This window comes from Asparagus officinalis, chromosome 7 (assembly GCF_001876935.1).
Source record: "Asparagus officinalis chromosome 7, Aspof.V1, whole genome shotgun sequence".
NCBI classification, from domain to species: domain Eukaryota; kingdom Viridiplantae; phylum Streptophyta; class Magnoliopsida; order Asparagales; family Asparagaceae; genus Asparagus; species Asparagus officinalis.
Window position 1 is genome coordinate 12,033,934 of NC_033800.1, and position 16,533 is coordinate 12,050,466.

The following is a 16,533-nucleotide window of genomic DNA, read 5'->3' on the forward strand; positions in this document are numbered from 1 at the left end:
AATAGATTCAGAAAAGTATAAAAGTAATTTCGATGATCGAGTCACATTTCCAAACTTTTCCGGGTGTTTTAAAGTAGCGCAGACTTAAAGGGGGGTTTTCGTAAAAATTTACCCGCAGAAACCGCTTACGTAACTCGACTCCCACTTCCCGCCCTCTGCTCCGCGTCCTTTCTTTTTCCCAAACTCATCGAAGCCGATCAACTGTCAGCTCCGCGCCGTAACAGAAAATGCACCGGCCTGCGTCGGCTGCAGATCTCGATCACAGTTCCACCTCTCAAAGTTTCCAGCCTACAGTCGATCTGCCTCTCAGAACGTCACCATCACCTCACTCCTTCTCCCTCCATTTCGCGGGCCCCATTCTTTCCATCTCCTCCTCCCTCCTCCGTTTATAGCGCCCGTCAGCTCCACTCCTCGCATTCGCCTCACCGTCTCTTGAACAGTCCGCTTCTGCCTCGGATATCTCCTTCTCGAGACGGATGTTGTTCCCTGCACGCCGTCGATGCGAGGCGAGCTGGTCGGGGAGAGGCTGGTAGAGATCCCGTGGCGGGCGGGAGCCGGCCGAATGATCTTGTCGAGTGGGAATCGAGCTGGAGCGGCCGGATTGAGTACAGGAGTGGAACGCGACGGAGGGGCGCCGCAGCCCGCCTTCCCGAAGGAAGAAGATTCTCCGCCGAGGGACGTCCACGTCCGGGAGAACATCGGGAGGACGTTTAGCTTGGCGGAGGCGGAAATTCTGCTGCGGTAGTACGATCGTATGGGTACAACGACGCGATCTACAAGCGGGCGGAGGATGAGCGTCGTCCTGGTTTCTTGGCTTCGGCGGCGGCGGAGGGAGGAGCGAGGTCCTGGTCGAGCTGGTGGAGCAAGTGCTCGAAGGAGCGGGCGAAGGGCTCGCCCGTTGCCGGTGGGCGCGGTGGAGGCCGTTGGCGGCAAAGACATGTCGGTGGTGGGCCGGGAGGAGGCCATGAGGAAGGGGGTTTGGGAAGGGTGGTGGGGGGTTTAAATCAGGAAGAGGCGAGGGAAGAACGTTTGGGGGTTTGCGTGGGGGCAAGGATTGGGCGGGGGTGGGAGGATGGATCTGGCGGTTTGGTGGGGCCGCGCTGTATTGATAAGAGGGGGCGCTGTCTGTTTGCGGAGTGGTCGGGGGGAGGTGAACGGAGGCCCACTTGGGCTCGTTGCTTGGTTCCTTGCCCATGAAGGATAGCAGGGATTATAGAAGATGTTTTGGACTTTTGCGTTAAAACCACTGCGCTTGCGTTAGCGTTGGCGAGTAAAGTAAGAAACAATGGATTCGGATCATCACCCCTGTCTAAAAGTCAGTGGATGGACCGTTATATAATCACAACTATTGATTATCTAGTTGGTGGTTGTGATTTTTTTTTTAAATGCAAATTAGGAATGATGGCAATACACATGAGTATGATGAGTGTTAGATTTAGATTGTATCATAATCACCTACTAGATAATCAACGATTGAGATTAAAAGTAGTGATCTCTCCACTACTTTTTTGTAGTGAAGAGGATCCAAATCCAGAAACAAGCTCGAATTATGACTCGAGTCTATCCTGGCAACGAAAACTATGTACCGATAATATTCGTATAATTACGGGGATAAAAGGCACACTGATCAAGCAGGGAAGAACTAACTAAGAAGCATATATGCATACATATATATTTTAATACACGACGGAAGAAAAACTGCTGACAGCCTACATCCCGAAGAAGCTGCTATCAAACGATCGATACTACGGATCGTTTGGTTGAAATAAGATAAGGGTTGAAGTGAATACTGTAGACAATTGTTTTTATTTATTGTTTGGTGAGTAATCGAGTTTTTATTTTGTAGAAAAACTTGCAACGTTTCATGTAGTCAATTTGATTGCAACAACGATGTAAGTCATCTTATAAATTTAGAAATTAAAATTAGTGCCACGTCACCAAATTAGTTGAACGAAATCATAAAATGTAGCTCGTTTTATAATAGCTGATGCACAACAATTTGATTTATTGTGAAAAATAAAGTTTTTTTTTGCAACAAATACGTAAATCCACTTGCTTCTAGAACTAACACAAAATTAGATTTTTAAATTCATAAATATATCTTCTACCAACATAAAGATAAAAAAATAAATTTAAGTTATTTAATTTCCTGCGAAAAATATCATATTAACCAATTGTTTCGTATACACTAATAGATACGGAGTTCTAAATATCTAAAGGGTAAAAAATGTATATGAGCTGACTACTTATTTTGCAAAATGAGCTATCAATTAATGTCAATAGTGTTTAGACTCACCTACTTGTCACATCGGATGGGTGTGGGGTCTTATTTTTGTGAGTGAGTAGCTCTTTTTACAAGAAGAGAGGTCAGCTCACACCTATTGTCCTCATAGTCATATCTAAATTCTATGGGATAGGATACATTGTAGATAGAGTAAATGCAATTTCCAACCTAGCTAGCCATTTAATCGCCATGAATGGTATAGACCATTCAAAGGAATGTTCTGATAGAGTATTTTCTCTGGGGGGTTATTCATTGGTGTAATTTTTAGGATATTGGGATAATTTTGGGAACAACAATATTTGGTGTTATTCATTGGGGTATTTGGATTTGAATTGAATTGTATGATGTTATTAGTTTGTTGGGATAAATGGGGAACAACTACCCCCACTTCCCCCAAATTTACCCCTACTATATAAGCACTCCTCACCCCCACCCTCAAAATTACCCAATTTTTTTTGCTAGAACAAGATGGGAACATAATTGCCCCACTTCCATCTCCTCCTCGCTGCGCTCCTCTCTCCGCCTCGGCCTCATCCTCCTCTCCCCATAGCCCGCCGAGCTCCACCTCAGACGCTGAACCCCTGCTCCTCTTCACCGAAGCCCCTTCACCGCCTGAGCTCGGCCTGCCACCTCACTCCCTCGGCCAGACTCGCTGACCCCCACCGAGGCCATCGCCTCCTCCATCCACTGCCACAAGCTCGCGACCTCCGACCACCCGAGCCTCCCCCCACTATCCCTGCTCCTCCCATCACCTCTGCCTCGCTCTCCCCCATCTTCCGCCGCTTCCACTGGGCAGGTATAAAACATGTTTGATCCTTTTATGTTGATTTTTGTGTGGATTAATTGGTTTTATTTGGGGAAATATTGGTTGATATATCATGTTCAAATTAAGATTCGTGGCTATGAGAATTATAGGAGAAGGCTTCATTGTGATCTTTTAATTGCCTTAGATTTTTCTTTTGTTGTTGTGCCGAAAATAATAGTGACTGGAATGCATCATTGTGATGGGGGTGAAGGAAAGGGAGTTTGGTAGGAAATTGGATTTGTAGAAAATGAGTGAACGAGTAGAATGAGGAAGGGATGTGAGTTGGTGAACAAGGAGGGAGCTTGTGTTTTCTTGATGATGATGATGATGATGATGATACACTTTTGAGGATATTATTATTATTATTATATTATTAATATTGAGCTGATTGATGTAGTATCCCAATTGCCCCATTATTCGAATTTATCTCATTATCCCAATTTACCCCATTTTATCCCACTCAAATTATCTCATTGGATAAAAGTATCTCATTAGAACAATTTAACCCAATTTGCCCTAAAATACACCAATGAATAACCCCCCTGGGTGTAACGTAGCTCGACAGAAAACTGACAAACGCCAAATTAGAGTGGGTCATATGCCGCCGCGCGCGGCGAGAAACCACGTTAGAGCATGGGCAGCGAGCTCCCATCTCCGCTCTCAGCTCCGACGTGGCCAAGCTCCCAGATTGAACCCCCTCCAACAGCCTCCGAAGCACTCCCAACGAGCTCCCAAGCGCTCCACAAATTTGTGGAGCGCTTGGGAGCTCCCAACTGGGGGAGGATTTACAAAAACCCCCCTCCAAAATCAGAAATCGGGGTCTTTCGTCGTTGATTTGGGGATGAGGGCTTTTGGGTCTGTCGTCGTTTGGGGATGAGGGCTTTTGCGGTGGCGGTGGCGTTCGGAGACTGCGATGGCCAGCTGGGGTTGGGTCGGAGACGATGGTGGCGAAGGGAGAAGAGTTGGGGTTTGGTCTGTCGAAGATTTGGGGATGAGTGCTTTTGGGTCTGTCGAAGAATTGGAGCTGGGGTTGTCGAAGGAGAAGAAGGATTTTGTGAATTTTTTTTTTAAATGGATTGCGATCTTTGATTTGGGGAAGAGGGCTGTTTGATTTTGTCGAAGAATTGGGGCTGCGGTTGAAGATTTGAGCTGCAGTAATTTTTTCTTGTTGATAATCGAACGTTGTGGAATATTGACGTTGTGAATATTGACGTTGTGGAAAATATTACCGTTGGGAATATTGACGTTGTGGAAATATTAACGTTGTGAAAATTCAAGCTGTTGAAAAAATTACTGTTGTAAAAAACATCTATAAATTCACATCTCACTACTCAAAATATTTCACACAACTCTCTCATAAAAAAAACTCAATATATCCCTATCAAATTACAAATCTTATGGATCCCTCACAAAACTATTATTCGCATCTCCTTACCGGTGAAGGATCGACCTTATACTCGCCGTTCTATACAGAAGTCGGAGAAGAAGGTCATCCCATCGAGTTCTCGCAATCCGCAACACAACAAGTGTCATCCCAAGAAACACCGACCACAAAGAAGAAGAAGGCTTACACGCGGTCCGAAAATTGGACTGTCCACGAGGATAAGCTTCTTGTGTCTGCTTGGCTGAACACGAGCCAAGACGCCATCCAAGGTACGGGGCAACACAAAGATAAGTTTTGGCACAGAGCTAACAACTACTTTATCCAATACTCTGTCGATCCAACGAGTCGCACGCCAAACCAAATGATGCATCGTTGGTCAACGATTCAATTGTCCGTCAACAAATTTTGTGGGTGCGTTGCTCAGATTGAAGGAAGACAAAGATCTGGTACGGGAATTATTGACCAGGTAAATATTTAACTTATATGTTTTTATGTAAATATTTAACTTATATGTTTGATTATTCTAAATTTAACTCTTGTGTAGACTGCAGAAGTAAAAGAATTATACCAATCCCTTTATGGTAAGCCATTCGTGTTTGACCATTGCTGGGTTGAGTTGCGTCATCACCAAAAGTGGAGCCAACAAATGGAAAATTACAATAAGATTCGATCACAGCCGAAAGAAACAAGATGACGATATCATGAAGATGGATCTCTCAACACTCAATTCAGTTCAACGACAATACTTTGAAATGCGTCAGGCAGAGATATTGGAGAGGTGGATGTCCAAGGGTTCTTCCTAATTATCATATATTGTACTCGCATCGCATCCTCATTAGTTCTTCCTAATTATCAAATATTATCTTATATTAGATTTATGATTGTACTTGAAGTTGAAAAATTTGGCATTGAATGAAAATAACTACTTTATTAAAAATGAAATTGGCGTAGTACAATAACTTGAACTCCTTTTCTGAAATTACATTAGACATAAAGAACCTTAATCCTCGGCGATGGATCCCTTGAGCTGCCACAGATGCTCGATCAAATCATTTTTTAGTGATTTGTGTGTTTGCGTGTTCCTGATCCGATGATGATTTTGGATGAACTCAGTTAGAGGCACCGTCTGCACATGAGAAGGTTCAACGACTGGTACCGAATCAGTAAAGTCGAAGTTGTTGTCCAATTGACAATCACGTTCATCTTCAACGATCATGTTATGCATTATGATACAAGCTGTCATGATATCTTTCAGCACACAAGGTTGCCAGAAACGTCCTGGTCCACGAACAATCGCAAATCGAGCTTGCAACACGCCAAAAGCTCGCTCAACATCTTTTCTTGCGCTCTCTTGTTGTTGAGCAAAGTATTTATGCTTATTTCCTCGTGGTGCTGGAATAGTCTTCACTAATGTGGACCACTCTGGGTAAATCCCGTCGGCGAGATAGTATCCCATATTATACTCGTGGCCATTGACAGTATAGTTGCACGGTGAAGCTCTTCCCTCCGCAAGTTGTGCGAAAACCGGTGAACGATGTAGAACATTAAGGTCATTGTGAGACCCCGGCAGTCCAAAGAAGGCATGCCATATCCAAAGATCTTTGCTAGCTACGGCCTCCAAAATAATTGTGGGTTCATGAAAATGTCCAGTATACATACCTTGCCAGGCAGTTGGACAGTTCTTCCATGTCCAGTGCATGCAGTCGATGCTCCCAAGCATACCAGGAAAACCTCGTTGTGAGCCTTCCTCGAGCAGGCGTGCAACGTCTTCATTAGTCGGTGCATGAAGGTATTCCTCTCCAAAGATGTTGATAATCGATCGAACGAACCTCTTCACGCTCTCAAGCGACGTACTTTTACCGATCCGAACGTAGTCGTCAACGGCGTCAGCGGATGCTCCATATGCGAGCATCCGCATAGCTGCAGTAATCTTTTGAAGACTAGATAGTCCTAACTGTCCAGCACCATTCCTCTTTTGGACGAAGTACTTGTCATGTTCGACGACTGCGTCGTGGATTCGAAGGAATAACGAACGCCTCATTCTGAACCTTTGACGAAAATAATAAAGAGGATAGGTTGGTGCGTCAGCAAAATAATCTTGGAATAACCGATTGTGGCCTTCCAGTCGGTTTCGATTGAGCACGATACGTCGTTTGTGTTGAACTGAAGTTGAAGATTTCTCTTGTTCTTCTTCCTCAACGACAACAGCTCCCATAAGAAAGAACTTCTTCATCATTTCATCATCGCTAGAGCTAGATGAGCTAGACATTTTATTCTGGGAGATGATGGGTTGAGGAGAGAAGCCGTCGAATTTTATAGGAATCAGTCGGTTGACGGTCAAAGTTTGCGATACCTCGAACTTCGTGCCCAATCTCGAAGACCGCGGGTTACCTCGAAGACCGTGTGCGTTACCTCAAAAGCCGCGGGTTACCTCGAAGACCGTGTGCGCTCCCTCGAAGACCGTGGGTTGCCTCGAAGACCGTGTGCAACGGTTAGAAATAAAATACAAGAGGTTTAAATATAATTAAAAGTAATGGGTGAAATATTAAAATAGAAGAGGGGTTTTTTTGATATTGTTGGAGCTCCTAACTAGGAGCTTGTTGGAGCTCCATAAAAGAAGGAGTGCCTCCCAAGGTATAATTTATTAATTTTTTATTTTAAAAAGCTTGAGAGCTCTTGAGAGCATGCTGACTAGGACTCCCAACTGGGAGCTTGCTGCACTTGCTCTTATATCCTGCTCCCTGCATTAGGAACTTGGAAAAGTTCTGGTTATCTGAACGTAACAGTGAGCGCCTATGTATCAATTTTCTATTCCAGAAACAAAATATCGGGCGCTCCAGAGTCCGACGTCGCTCCGCGCGCGTACGCGAATGTACATGCGACACACAAGAAAGCCAAACTTGCCATTATTTGCTCCCATCCTGACCACTAAGCATAAACAACTGAAGAAGGACAAAAATAAAATAGGAGTTTAATTTAGTTCTTAATTTTGTGCTTGACTTTTTGTTCGCGATAAACTCGTAGTCGAACAGTTTATCCTTTTGCGAAAGGTTCATCCTCTGCTAGTTAATGTGTTTTATTTCTTTCTTTAAAAAGGGTTATTTAAATATCACTCCTTCAAATATTCAATAATTCAATATCTATACACTACTATATATTAAAAACTTGGGGATTGTTTAGCAACCTTAAAAAACTCGGCCATGTTTGAACCTGGTTCAATTTTAAGATATTTTCTGATTTGAAAAAAAAATAGACCACTAATGGCCTAGTTTTCTTCAGTTCAATTTTAGAGGTTTTAACTAGTTTAATTGCGGACCAGGGGGAGCTGATCTACAACTAAAATCATATGTGGCCCATTTTTAGTAAGTTGTCAAACACACCCCTAGTAATGATAGGAAAAATTAAAGGATATAGGAAAATGTCCTTCATCTCACTAAAGACATGAGGATAGCATGGTCATTTCACGCAATTTTTTGCTTTTGTTTTTTCTCTCTTTATTTAGAACATTCTAAAGCAAGGTCATAAAACTTACTAACTAAATATATATTTTATTATATATTATAAAATGATAATATTGCCCTGATTAGCCTCTCACAAGGAAGTGAGAGTCCGTTTCTGAGGTATTTCTCTTTTGAGACTTATCCCCAACCCGATAGTACAACTCATTGACATTATGGCCGGAGCAACCTATTGGCTGTTTATCATGTATAACATCATCTTCTTCTAGACATGTTTTCTTCCGAATAAGCAATGCCTTGTTGGCGTTCGCAGGAGTCACACGTTTGGAATTATACCTTTATGAGGGTGAAACTCTAACGGGCTTCTGGTTTTTCACACGTACTTCCAAGAGGGTGGTTACGAGAATCAGTTTGTTAGAAGGTTGCGTACGACCCCCAGTTTGGATATTTGCTTGGGAATCATTCAACAGACCCAAGCGTTCCTTAACAGGAGCTTTACCTCGATCTTCAGGTAGAGGACCAAGGCGATCATTTAGCGGAATTCTGAACTTGGAGAGATTCACGCTACCGTATGGCTTCACCGGAGGTGCGGGAGCAGAAGGAGCGTGATCTAAAATTGATGAAGGCTAGGAAGCATCCTTGGAGCTGGAATTGAGTGAGAGACACAAATGGTGTCTCTTGTCAGGTAGATGCGTCTTAGCTATTTTCGGTGCAGTTGTAGGCGCTGTTTTGGCATTCGGTACCCAAACCTGCTTAGATCTTGTTGGTTCTTTGACCTCTTCTTTTTGCAACTCTTGTGCCTTTTACACAAGGATCCGGACATCGGAATAAGTGCGCGGCGCTTCTGGATGCGCTCCTCGAGAGTAGAACGGGTTCGTTTGACACGAACCTATTTGTTAGTTGGCGGTTGAGAGGAGGATCCCGATGCTTGTTGTGGCGACGACTTAGCATTGGCACTTTCTGAACTCTAGATTTGCTTGGTAGCAGAATTTGTCTACTTGCTCTAAAACCTTGATGAATTGTTAGGCAAGACGTTGGCGACGCCTCTGACGATCCCTCTTCATCAGCACTGGTGCGCTTTCAGCGGGCAATTCCTTAACTTTTGAGGAGTTGTGGCGAGCACCGGATCTAATTTCTTTGGACGCTGGAGAGGAGTCTTCAACAACACTTGGGTGAAGATTGTCACCGTGAGTCCTCAGATCTGAAGATCAACGAACCTTCTTGAGGGAAGTGGTCTTCCTACACTTGTAAGGAGAGGAAGATCTGGAGGAGGAACAGGAGATGTACTCCTTGAACTTCTGCTGATCGAACTCGTATTCGAACTCTTTATCCATATGAACCTTGATCAGTGGCTGAGGCACGACAACCTCAGCAGTGAGGTTGTAAGCTCTCATTGTGGTCGCCAGCGTGTTCGCGTCGGAAATCGGTTTTATTGCTTTTGAATCCATTACAACTTCAGGTGGTATAACGATTCAAAATAAATAAAGTTTATTCTTTTTATAAGACTTCTCTTACAATGAAAATAAAATAGATGACTTCTTGAGAACACACGCAGAGAGATCGTTTATCGATTTTCTGCTTGCGTAGGATCTTTACTGGTACCGGGGTTTATCCGTAGACCACCAACTAATCATATCCGAATAAAGATTTTGTTGCCTCGTAAAGGAGATAAGAAATTGAAGTGACTATCTCGGCAACAGCGAGACAATCACTCTTCTCAAGAATCACAGCTAGGTGCGATCTCAAGGGAAATGGATGAACGGGATGCAGATCTCTTGAACTCTTCCTCTCTTTGTGATAAAGAACTCACCAAGATCTCTTTCTCTTCTCTGAAATTCGTGCTCCTCACTCTTTAATTCGACAGGGCTTCGCCTAAACTCGAGAATTTCAGATCTGTATAAATGAAGGCCCTAGGGCCATATATAGGTTTTAGAAGCTCGGTTTTTGGATAAAAATGGTTGATTTGCTCTCATCTTCAGTTGTAACCACTTAACCAAGTTCAAAGATAGCTTCAAATCAGTTGGGGAGGCTTTGGATCTGAATATACCAAAATCCGGCTGAGACACAATTAGGGGTGCCAAACCGTATCCGAGGAATTATCCGTAACCGTATCCGTTAGGATACGAATATGGTTACTCAAATCTATTACCGATAGGATATGGTTGCGGATATGGTTTTGTAGTGAAATATCCGTATCCGTATCCGAAAATATCCGAATACATATTGGTAATACTCTTACGATAGTTTCGATTCTTAGATTATGGATTTGTGGTTAATTTTGATGATCAAGGTGTCCAATCTAAGCTTTTCAATCATAATGAACATATTAACGAACTCATTTTGTATCACATGACTATATTTTTCTGAATACTATCTAGTTTTCTCATATCCTTTTTGTATCCGCATGCATATCCGTTTATATATCTGCATCTATATCCGTAACCGTATCCGATTTTGGCGGATATGGATATGAATTTTTCTTACCGATATATATCCGTATCTGTATCCGTATCCGAGATGGGTAAGCGGATATGGATATGGTAAGTGCTATATCTGAGCCGTATCCGCTCCGTTAACACCCCTAGACACAATGCATGTCTCGATTTCGATCGAGACGTCGTTTAGCGTGCATTGACTATTTTCCCCGTATTTCCCTGGTCCGATCTCAGAATGATGTGATTTGAAGTGTGTCGGAAAACCGGAGAAGAGTTCTACAACCTCCCATGGGTGAATCATACGTGAAGTGGATAACACATGAGTGGCACTTCGTCTTTCGTAAGTGAAACGTAACTCCCGATCAGATCATCTCCCACGTATTCTGATAATGCAAGTCTTCGTATCCCACTGTTGTAAGAGTGATAATTGACCAGTACATCGTAGTCCAATACCGAATCCACAAGCTTCTATGATGGAAATCTAGCATAGAAGCTCCAATCCATGTCATTTTTAGATCTGGATATGTTGCTGCAAGAAGATAATAGAAGCAACCGGCACAGTGGATAGCAAATAGGGTGACCTAAAGCACAACCTTCTCATATTTAATGTTTGTACAATAGCAAAAAAAGAAGAATGTGAGATATCTAATCTGTAAACAACTCATGGAAACAAGTTTTGCACATCGAAACAAGAAGTAATTGAAGTTCCTGTCTTTCTTTAATCTGACAAATCGAAGGACAGAGTAGAAAACATGAATGATTCTAACAAGTGCATAAATATGATTGCATTTCTTCTTTCAAAGACTTACTACTCTCAAAAGATAAAAACTGCAGAACAGGCGTTCATGATTTTTTTAAGTTCTGATATCAAGAAAATTAAGAATCCTAACACCGTTGCACGACCATATAACATTTCCAACAACATAAAAAGGTTTCCCGTCACATTTATGAGTGGTAAATATACAAGAATGCATCCATTGTTTGGAATAAGAAAACGAGGCTAGTCAAAATCAAATCTCATTCTAACTATAAATAGGACTTCTAAGTAGTGGGTTTTGCATTGAAAACCTTGATCAGGTCCTCCCCCTCCGTGGGGAACGAATCAATCCTGGTCACCAAATCAGCCGACATGCCCACCCTGCATCGCCTATCGACCACCTCGGCAACGTCGTCGGAATCTCTAGAGAAAAGGGCCTCCACGGAGCCATCCCTATGGTTTCTCAACTTGTTGGGGAGAGTGAGGTTTTCTTCGATTTGCACTTCTCAAGTGTTCAACCCCAAGGCAAAGTGCCAATAAACTAGTGGAGGGGTGATAAGTGCTACTGATGGTATAAATGATTATTTACAATGTATCCAATTCGTAAACGTAACAACAATCACAAAATCACTCACTGCTCCTTCTCGGCTTGTCTATTGTGATCTTTTTTTCCCTTTTTTTCTAATGACTTTGGTTGGTCTCTTAACATCATAATCTTCTTCTGATTCAGGTTCAACCTTCACTTCAAATTCATTTCTTTTCTCACAGCAAGTCGCCCCGTAGATCTTAACATTAAAACCTACATCAACATCATAAAATAAAACCAAGAAATCTCCCAGATTAATCGGATTATTCGATATAAAGTGCTCCCATCCATCCTGAAAGAAATTCTGCTCATCAACAATTCCCATCTTGATCTCCCATTTTCGGACTGCCGAGCTCCGAAGCACCGATCTCTGCATGATTGACTTTCCAAGGTGTTTCTTGAAACATGGCGGAATCATCTGAATAAAAAATAAAAATAAAAATAAATAAATTGGGTAAAAATATAATGTAACGGTGAGATGGGTTTTACCAATTTGGTCTGAAATCGCCGAACATGGCCTTGGAAAAAGAAGAGGTTGCCATTGAAAAAAAGAAGGGATTGCCATTGAAGGGGAAAAAAGATAATGCAACGAATTCCGACCCAAACCTCATTCTCCATCGTCCAATCCCTGAAGAACACGCCCTGGACTCGGCCCTTAACCACCACCCAAACCTAAAATAGAGAAAGAAAACGAATCAAAAAGATTGGGGTGGGGGCGGGGCTTACGGTCTTGGTCGATGAGGAGTTAGGGTTTGAGGAGGCGGTGGACATTAATGATGATGATGATGATGAGGGGGTTGGTGCCGTTGCGGACGTAGACGCCGTTGATGAAGGGGGGATGCGGCCAGTGACGGGGAGCAGGTAAGCTCAAGGTTTGGAAGTTTTAGAGATAAGGGGATGAAAATTTTGAGAGAGGTTTTGATAAATAAGGGGGAAATATTTGGGGCTGTGAAACTTGAAAATTTAAAGCCCGCGGTACTTGAATTTTTACTAGTGTCGTTAATGTAGGTAATGAACCCCTTGGTCTTTAAGAAGACTCAATAACAACGGTATTAAAATCAAATCAATGAATGGATCAGAAATCTGTTATCTCATCTCACATTATTTTTCTAATATCTGTAATCACTCAACGAAGGTTTTAAAACCCGTCGTTATTATATGCATATTAATGATGGTCAACTGGTCCCATCACTAATTTTGGTCGTTAAATACCGAATTTCTTATAGTGTTATAAGTGTTGGGTCTTTTTATTTTGATGATGATTAACAAATAATTTACTACTAATATTGTTTGTCTAGTGTTTGTATTTTTGTATTTATTGTAGACAAACAATATGTTGGAAGTTGAATGGAATTGCGCCATAACGATCACATCAAATGGAGGTGGGGGGGAATATCAGTATGAAGTCATTGTACATCAAGCCATATTCAAAATCAAGCTTCATCCGCAACCAAGACAAGCATATTGAAGATCAAGATTGCTTGGGTAAATAGTTTAGGAGTTTATATTATGTGTGTTAAGTACTTTAAGCTCAATATCATATACACACATATTTTATTGGTTTCTCATATATATATATATATATATAAGTTTTGGTTTTTGGTTTTCATGTTTATATAAATATGAATTTGTGAAAATATTGAGTAATTTATTTATAAACTTCATAAAAATAGTTTACATCTTTCTTTAAGTCTATAAAATTATTTTATAAAGTTTCAAAAACATGGTTTAGCTAAAATATCAAAAACATGTGTTTTGTATTTTCATGTTTTGGACTATTTTAAAAAATGATGAGTTTTCACAAATAGGGAATGTTTTTTTGAAAACCAGTTTTTGTAACATGTTCATTTTCATGTTTACAAGCATTCTCCAAAGTTTTATATATTTTGGAATTTATTTGATATTTTTAAATAATGTTTTAAGTTATCATGTACTGTTTAAAACAGGCTGTGTGTATGTCTTGAGTCGACTCATGAACAGTGTTGAGTCGACTCATAAACTGTTGTGTAGTTTATATTTTGTTTCTGATAAGTCAACTCATAACATCATGAGTCAACCCAGACAGGTTGAGTCGACTCATGCTTGTCATAAGTCGACCCATGCATGATGAGTTAACTCATGAATTTTATGAGTCGCCCCATAAGCTGTTTTTAGCCTATAACGGCTAGGTTATGAGTCGACCCATGATTTTTATGAGTCGACCCATAAAGTGTCCATTGCACAGTAACAACTATTTTCTAGCCTGTTCCAGTTTTGGTTTTTTTGTCTTTTTGCTTTGTTTTTCTTGTGTTTTGGGGTCTCTATAAATACTCCTCATACCTCAGACCAAAAATCAACAAGAGAAAAGTTTTTAAACAAGTTTACAAGGGTTTTAAGTTTGGTTTTAGTTTGTTTCAAGAGTTTAGTTTGTGAAGACAATTTCACAAGAGCTTGAGGAAGATCATCCATTGGTGTTTGAGCATTCAACTCTTCTCCCTCTTTCAAAGTTTTTCTTAAACTCAATCCTAGCTATTTTATATATTTGAGCATAATTTCATAAGCTAGATTTACATTGAGTTTATATTTGTTTTATCTCTTTGCTTACACACACAACCATTGAGCTTATTGTATTTTCATACATTGTATAATTGGGTTGTGGGATTGTGTGACTTAGAGAGTGAGCCTACATAGAGTTCTCATCCATTGTAGAGAACAAATTTGTTATATTTGTGCTAAATTGTGATGTTCACTTTATAATACACTAGTATACTAAGAGGAGTGTGTGGTGAGAGACGGGGTCGTCCCAAGAGGAATGGGGTAGGTGGTAATGCCTAGAGAAATGTTGTAATTCCTAACACTTGAGGGAGACATGGGCTAGAGACCAACACTTGAGGTGATAGTTAGTGTAGTTACATTGTGAGTGATTGTGAACGTTGATCGGTGAGCGTTGAAAACCAATATTGTGAGGTGTAAACATTTTTCGGGTAAGCGTAGAAAACCCGGTGGGATAGTAAAGATCTCCTCGAGGTGAGGAGCGGAGACGTAGGTCGTGAGGATCAAACTCTGTGATAATATTTTTTTTTGTGATTGCATTGGCGTACTTATTCTTGTATTCATATTATATATTGCATTTGTGTATTACTCTTCATATTGCCCTATCACGTTTGTAGATTATTTATTTCACCCTTGTATTAGTTTATATATCTTTGCATATAATTCACCATATATATCTTTGCTAGAATATATCTATTTGCTCATATTGCTTATTCTTGCTCATAACACATTGTATATCTATCTTGCAAGAATAGTTTGTTGAATTAGTTTTAATTAGCATAAAATTAGATTAAATTAGCATAAGACCCTAATCATCCCCCCTCTAGGATCTAACAATAAGTGTGTGTATGGTGGGGGGGGGGAAGTGTAGTTGTAGCCGCAAGTGGTTATAGCTCAAATTATTGCGTCCTCATTGCAACTCAAAATGTTGTTGCTATTTGTTGTGCGCAGCGGAAATTTCGGCAGAGTTTCGGGTGCACAATAAGAGAGAAAGATCAATAAGAATTCCTGTCTCACCAAGGAAACAAGAATCTGAAGCGAATATCTCAATAAAGTGAGATATCGGCTTTTCCTCTCATCAGTTCTAGGACTGACTTGTCGAGGGATCCTAAAACTATTACAATGACCACAAATACAAACAAACCAATTTTTACGTGATTCGGTGAACTGCCTACGTCCACGGGGCAAGGAGGGGGAGATCTACTACTAGAGGGAGAAAATACAATTAGGATTTACAATCACTCAATCTAAACCCTCACACAAACTCTCAAACCTCTCACACAATATCTCTCTACAAAAGGATGCACAAAAGCATTGCACAGCCGCTGCTTCTCCTCTGTGTTTTTCACCTGCAGCCGCAACCCCAAAAAGAAAAAGTGCCAAAGTTGTTCTTTTGCCCCTGCTTTTCATACTTGCTCGCTGCCAAAAGAAGAAGCCGACTTTGTTCTTTCCCTTGCACTTTTTTTTCTTCCCCACAGCCAAACCTCCTTGCACTCACAAAACCTTAGAGAGGAATAGCTATTTATAGCCTGAAATCTTGTGCTTAGCCTGGATGCGGTTTTCAAAGCTTGGGCCTCACAAAAAACCCGCTGGATCTTGTGCTCACAGTTGTGGGTATGGTCCCCACATGACTCCACCGTTCATAATTCTCCACCTCGGTGAAGTTTTCCTAAAACTGAGCCGACAAAAAAGCAACCAAATGTCCCACTTGTTGTGTCCAGTACACCGTGAAATTAATTCACGATAATGGACTCAATCTACAACAAGTCGAGAACCTGAACGAGAGTCCAAACAATCTCACCCCATCAAAATCAACTAATCCAAACCGGCTGCATCATAAAGACTACCTACGTATCCTCTTGCCCAAGGAATCAAGCCTCACGTAGTTCATCCAAATGGCCACGAACGACCTCAATCTAATAGAAGAGTTCATAACCCTTCTCCAATATCATTAATTCTGTGGCTGATAGCACCTCCAATGGCCTCAAACACCTCCACCTGAGATGAACCAATGACTATATCCAAACTATGTCTGCCAGCTGCACTCAAATCAAAACCCAACTCATCATCTGCACCTAAACCCAAATGATCCCTAAGCTGTGCCACCTCAACTGGAATCCCAAACAATGCAGTATGATCTGGAGTAATCTTTACCCAATGTGGAGTAGCATCACTCTCCACCCGCTGCGATACATCTAAGGTCTGTCCAAAGCTCTCCACCTACTGAGAGTCAATTAGCTCCCTCATCGAAGCCTCAACCGAAGTGACACTACCAGAGCAAACACCCAATTG

The 16,533-nt window shown here is 41.4% G+C and overlaps 2 protein-coding genes across 2 annotated transcripts; one reads left to right on the forward strand and one right to left on the reverse strand.

Annotated features, from left to right (window-relative positions):
• LOC109846687 lies at positions 791–5,167 on the forward strand. The gene is made up of 4 exons (XM_020415932.1): positions 791–976; positions 2,885–3,080; positions 4,533–4,939; positions 5,018–5,167. Exons 1-4 carry the CDS (start codon positions 791–793, stop codon positions 5,165–5,167), a joined length of 939 nt encoding a protein of 312 aa, XP_020271521.1.
• On the reverse strand, positions 5,474–6,833 carry LOC109846688. The gene has a single exon (XM_020415933.1). The coding sequence runs from the start codon at positions 6,740–6,742 to the stop codon at positions 5,474–5,476; it is 1,269 nt and encodes a 422-aa protein (XP_020271522.1). The 5' UTR covers positions 6,743–6,833.

Coding starts and splice junctions, on each gene's coding strand:
- LOC109846687 (XM_020415932.1), top strand. CDS start 791: ATGAGCGTCGTCCTGGTTTCTTGGCTTCGGCGGCGGCGGAGGGAGGAG. Junction 977..2,884: donor AGGAGGCCATGAGGAAGGGG/GTTTGGGAAGGG, acceptor TCTTCACCGAAG/CCCCTTCACCGCCTGAGCTC. Junction 3,081..4,532: donor CCGCCGCTTCCACTGGGCAG/GTATAAAACATG, acceptor TTACCGGTGAAG/GATCGACCTTATACTCGCCG.
- LOC109846688 (XM_020415933.1), bottom strand. CDS start 6,742: ATGTCTAGCTCATCTAGCTCTAGCGATGATGAAATGATGAAGAAGTTC.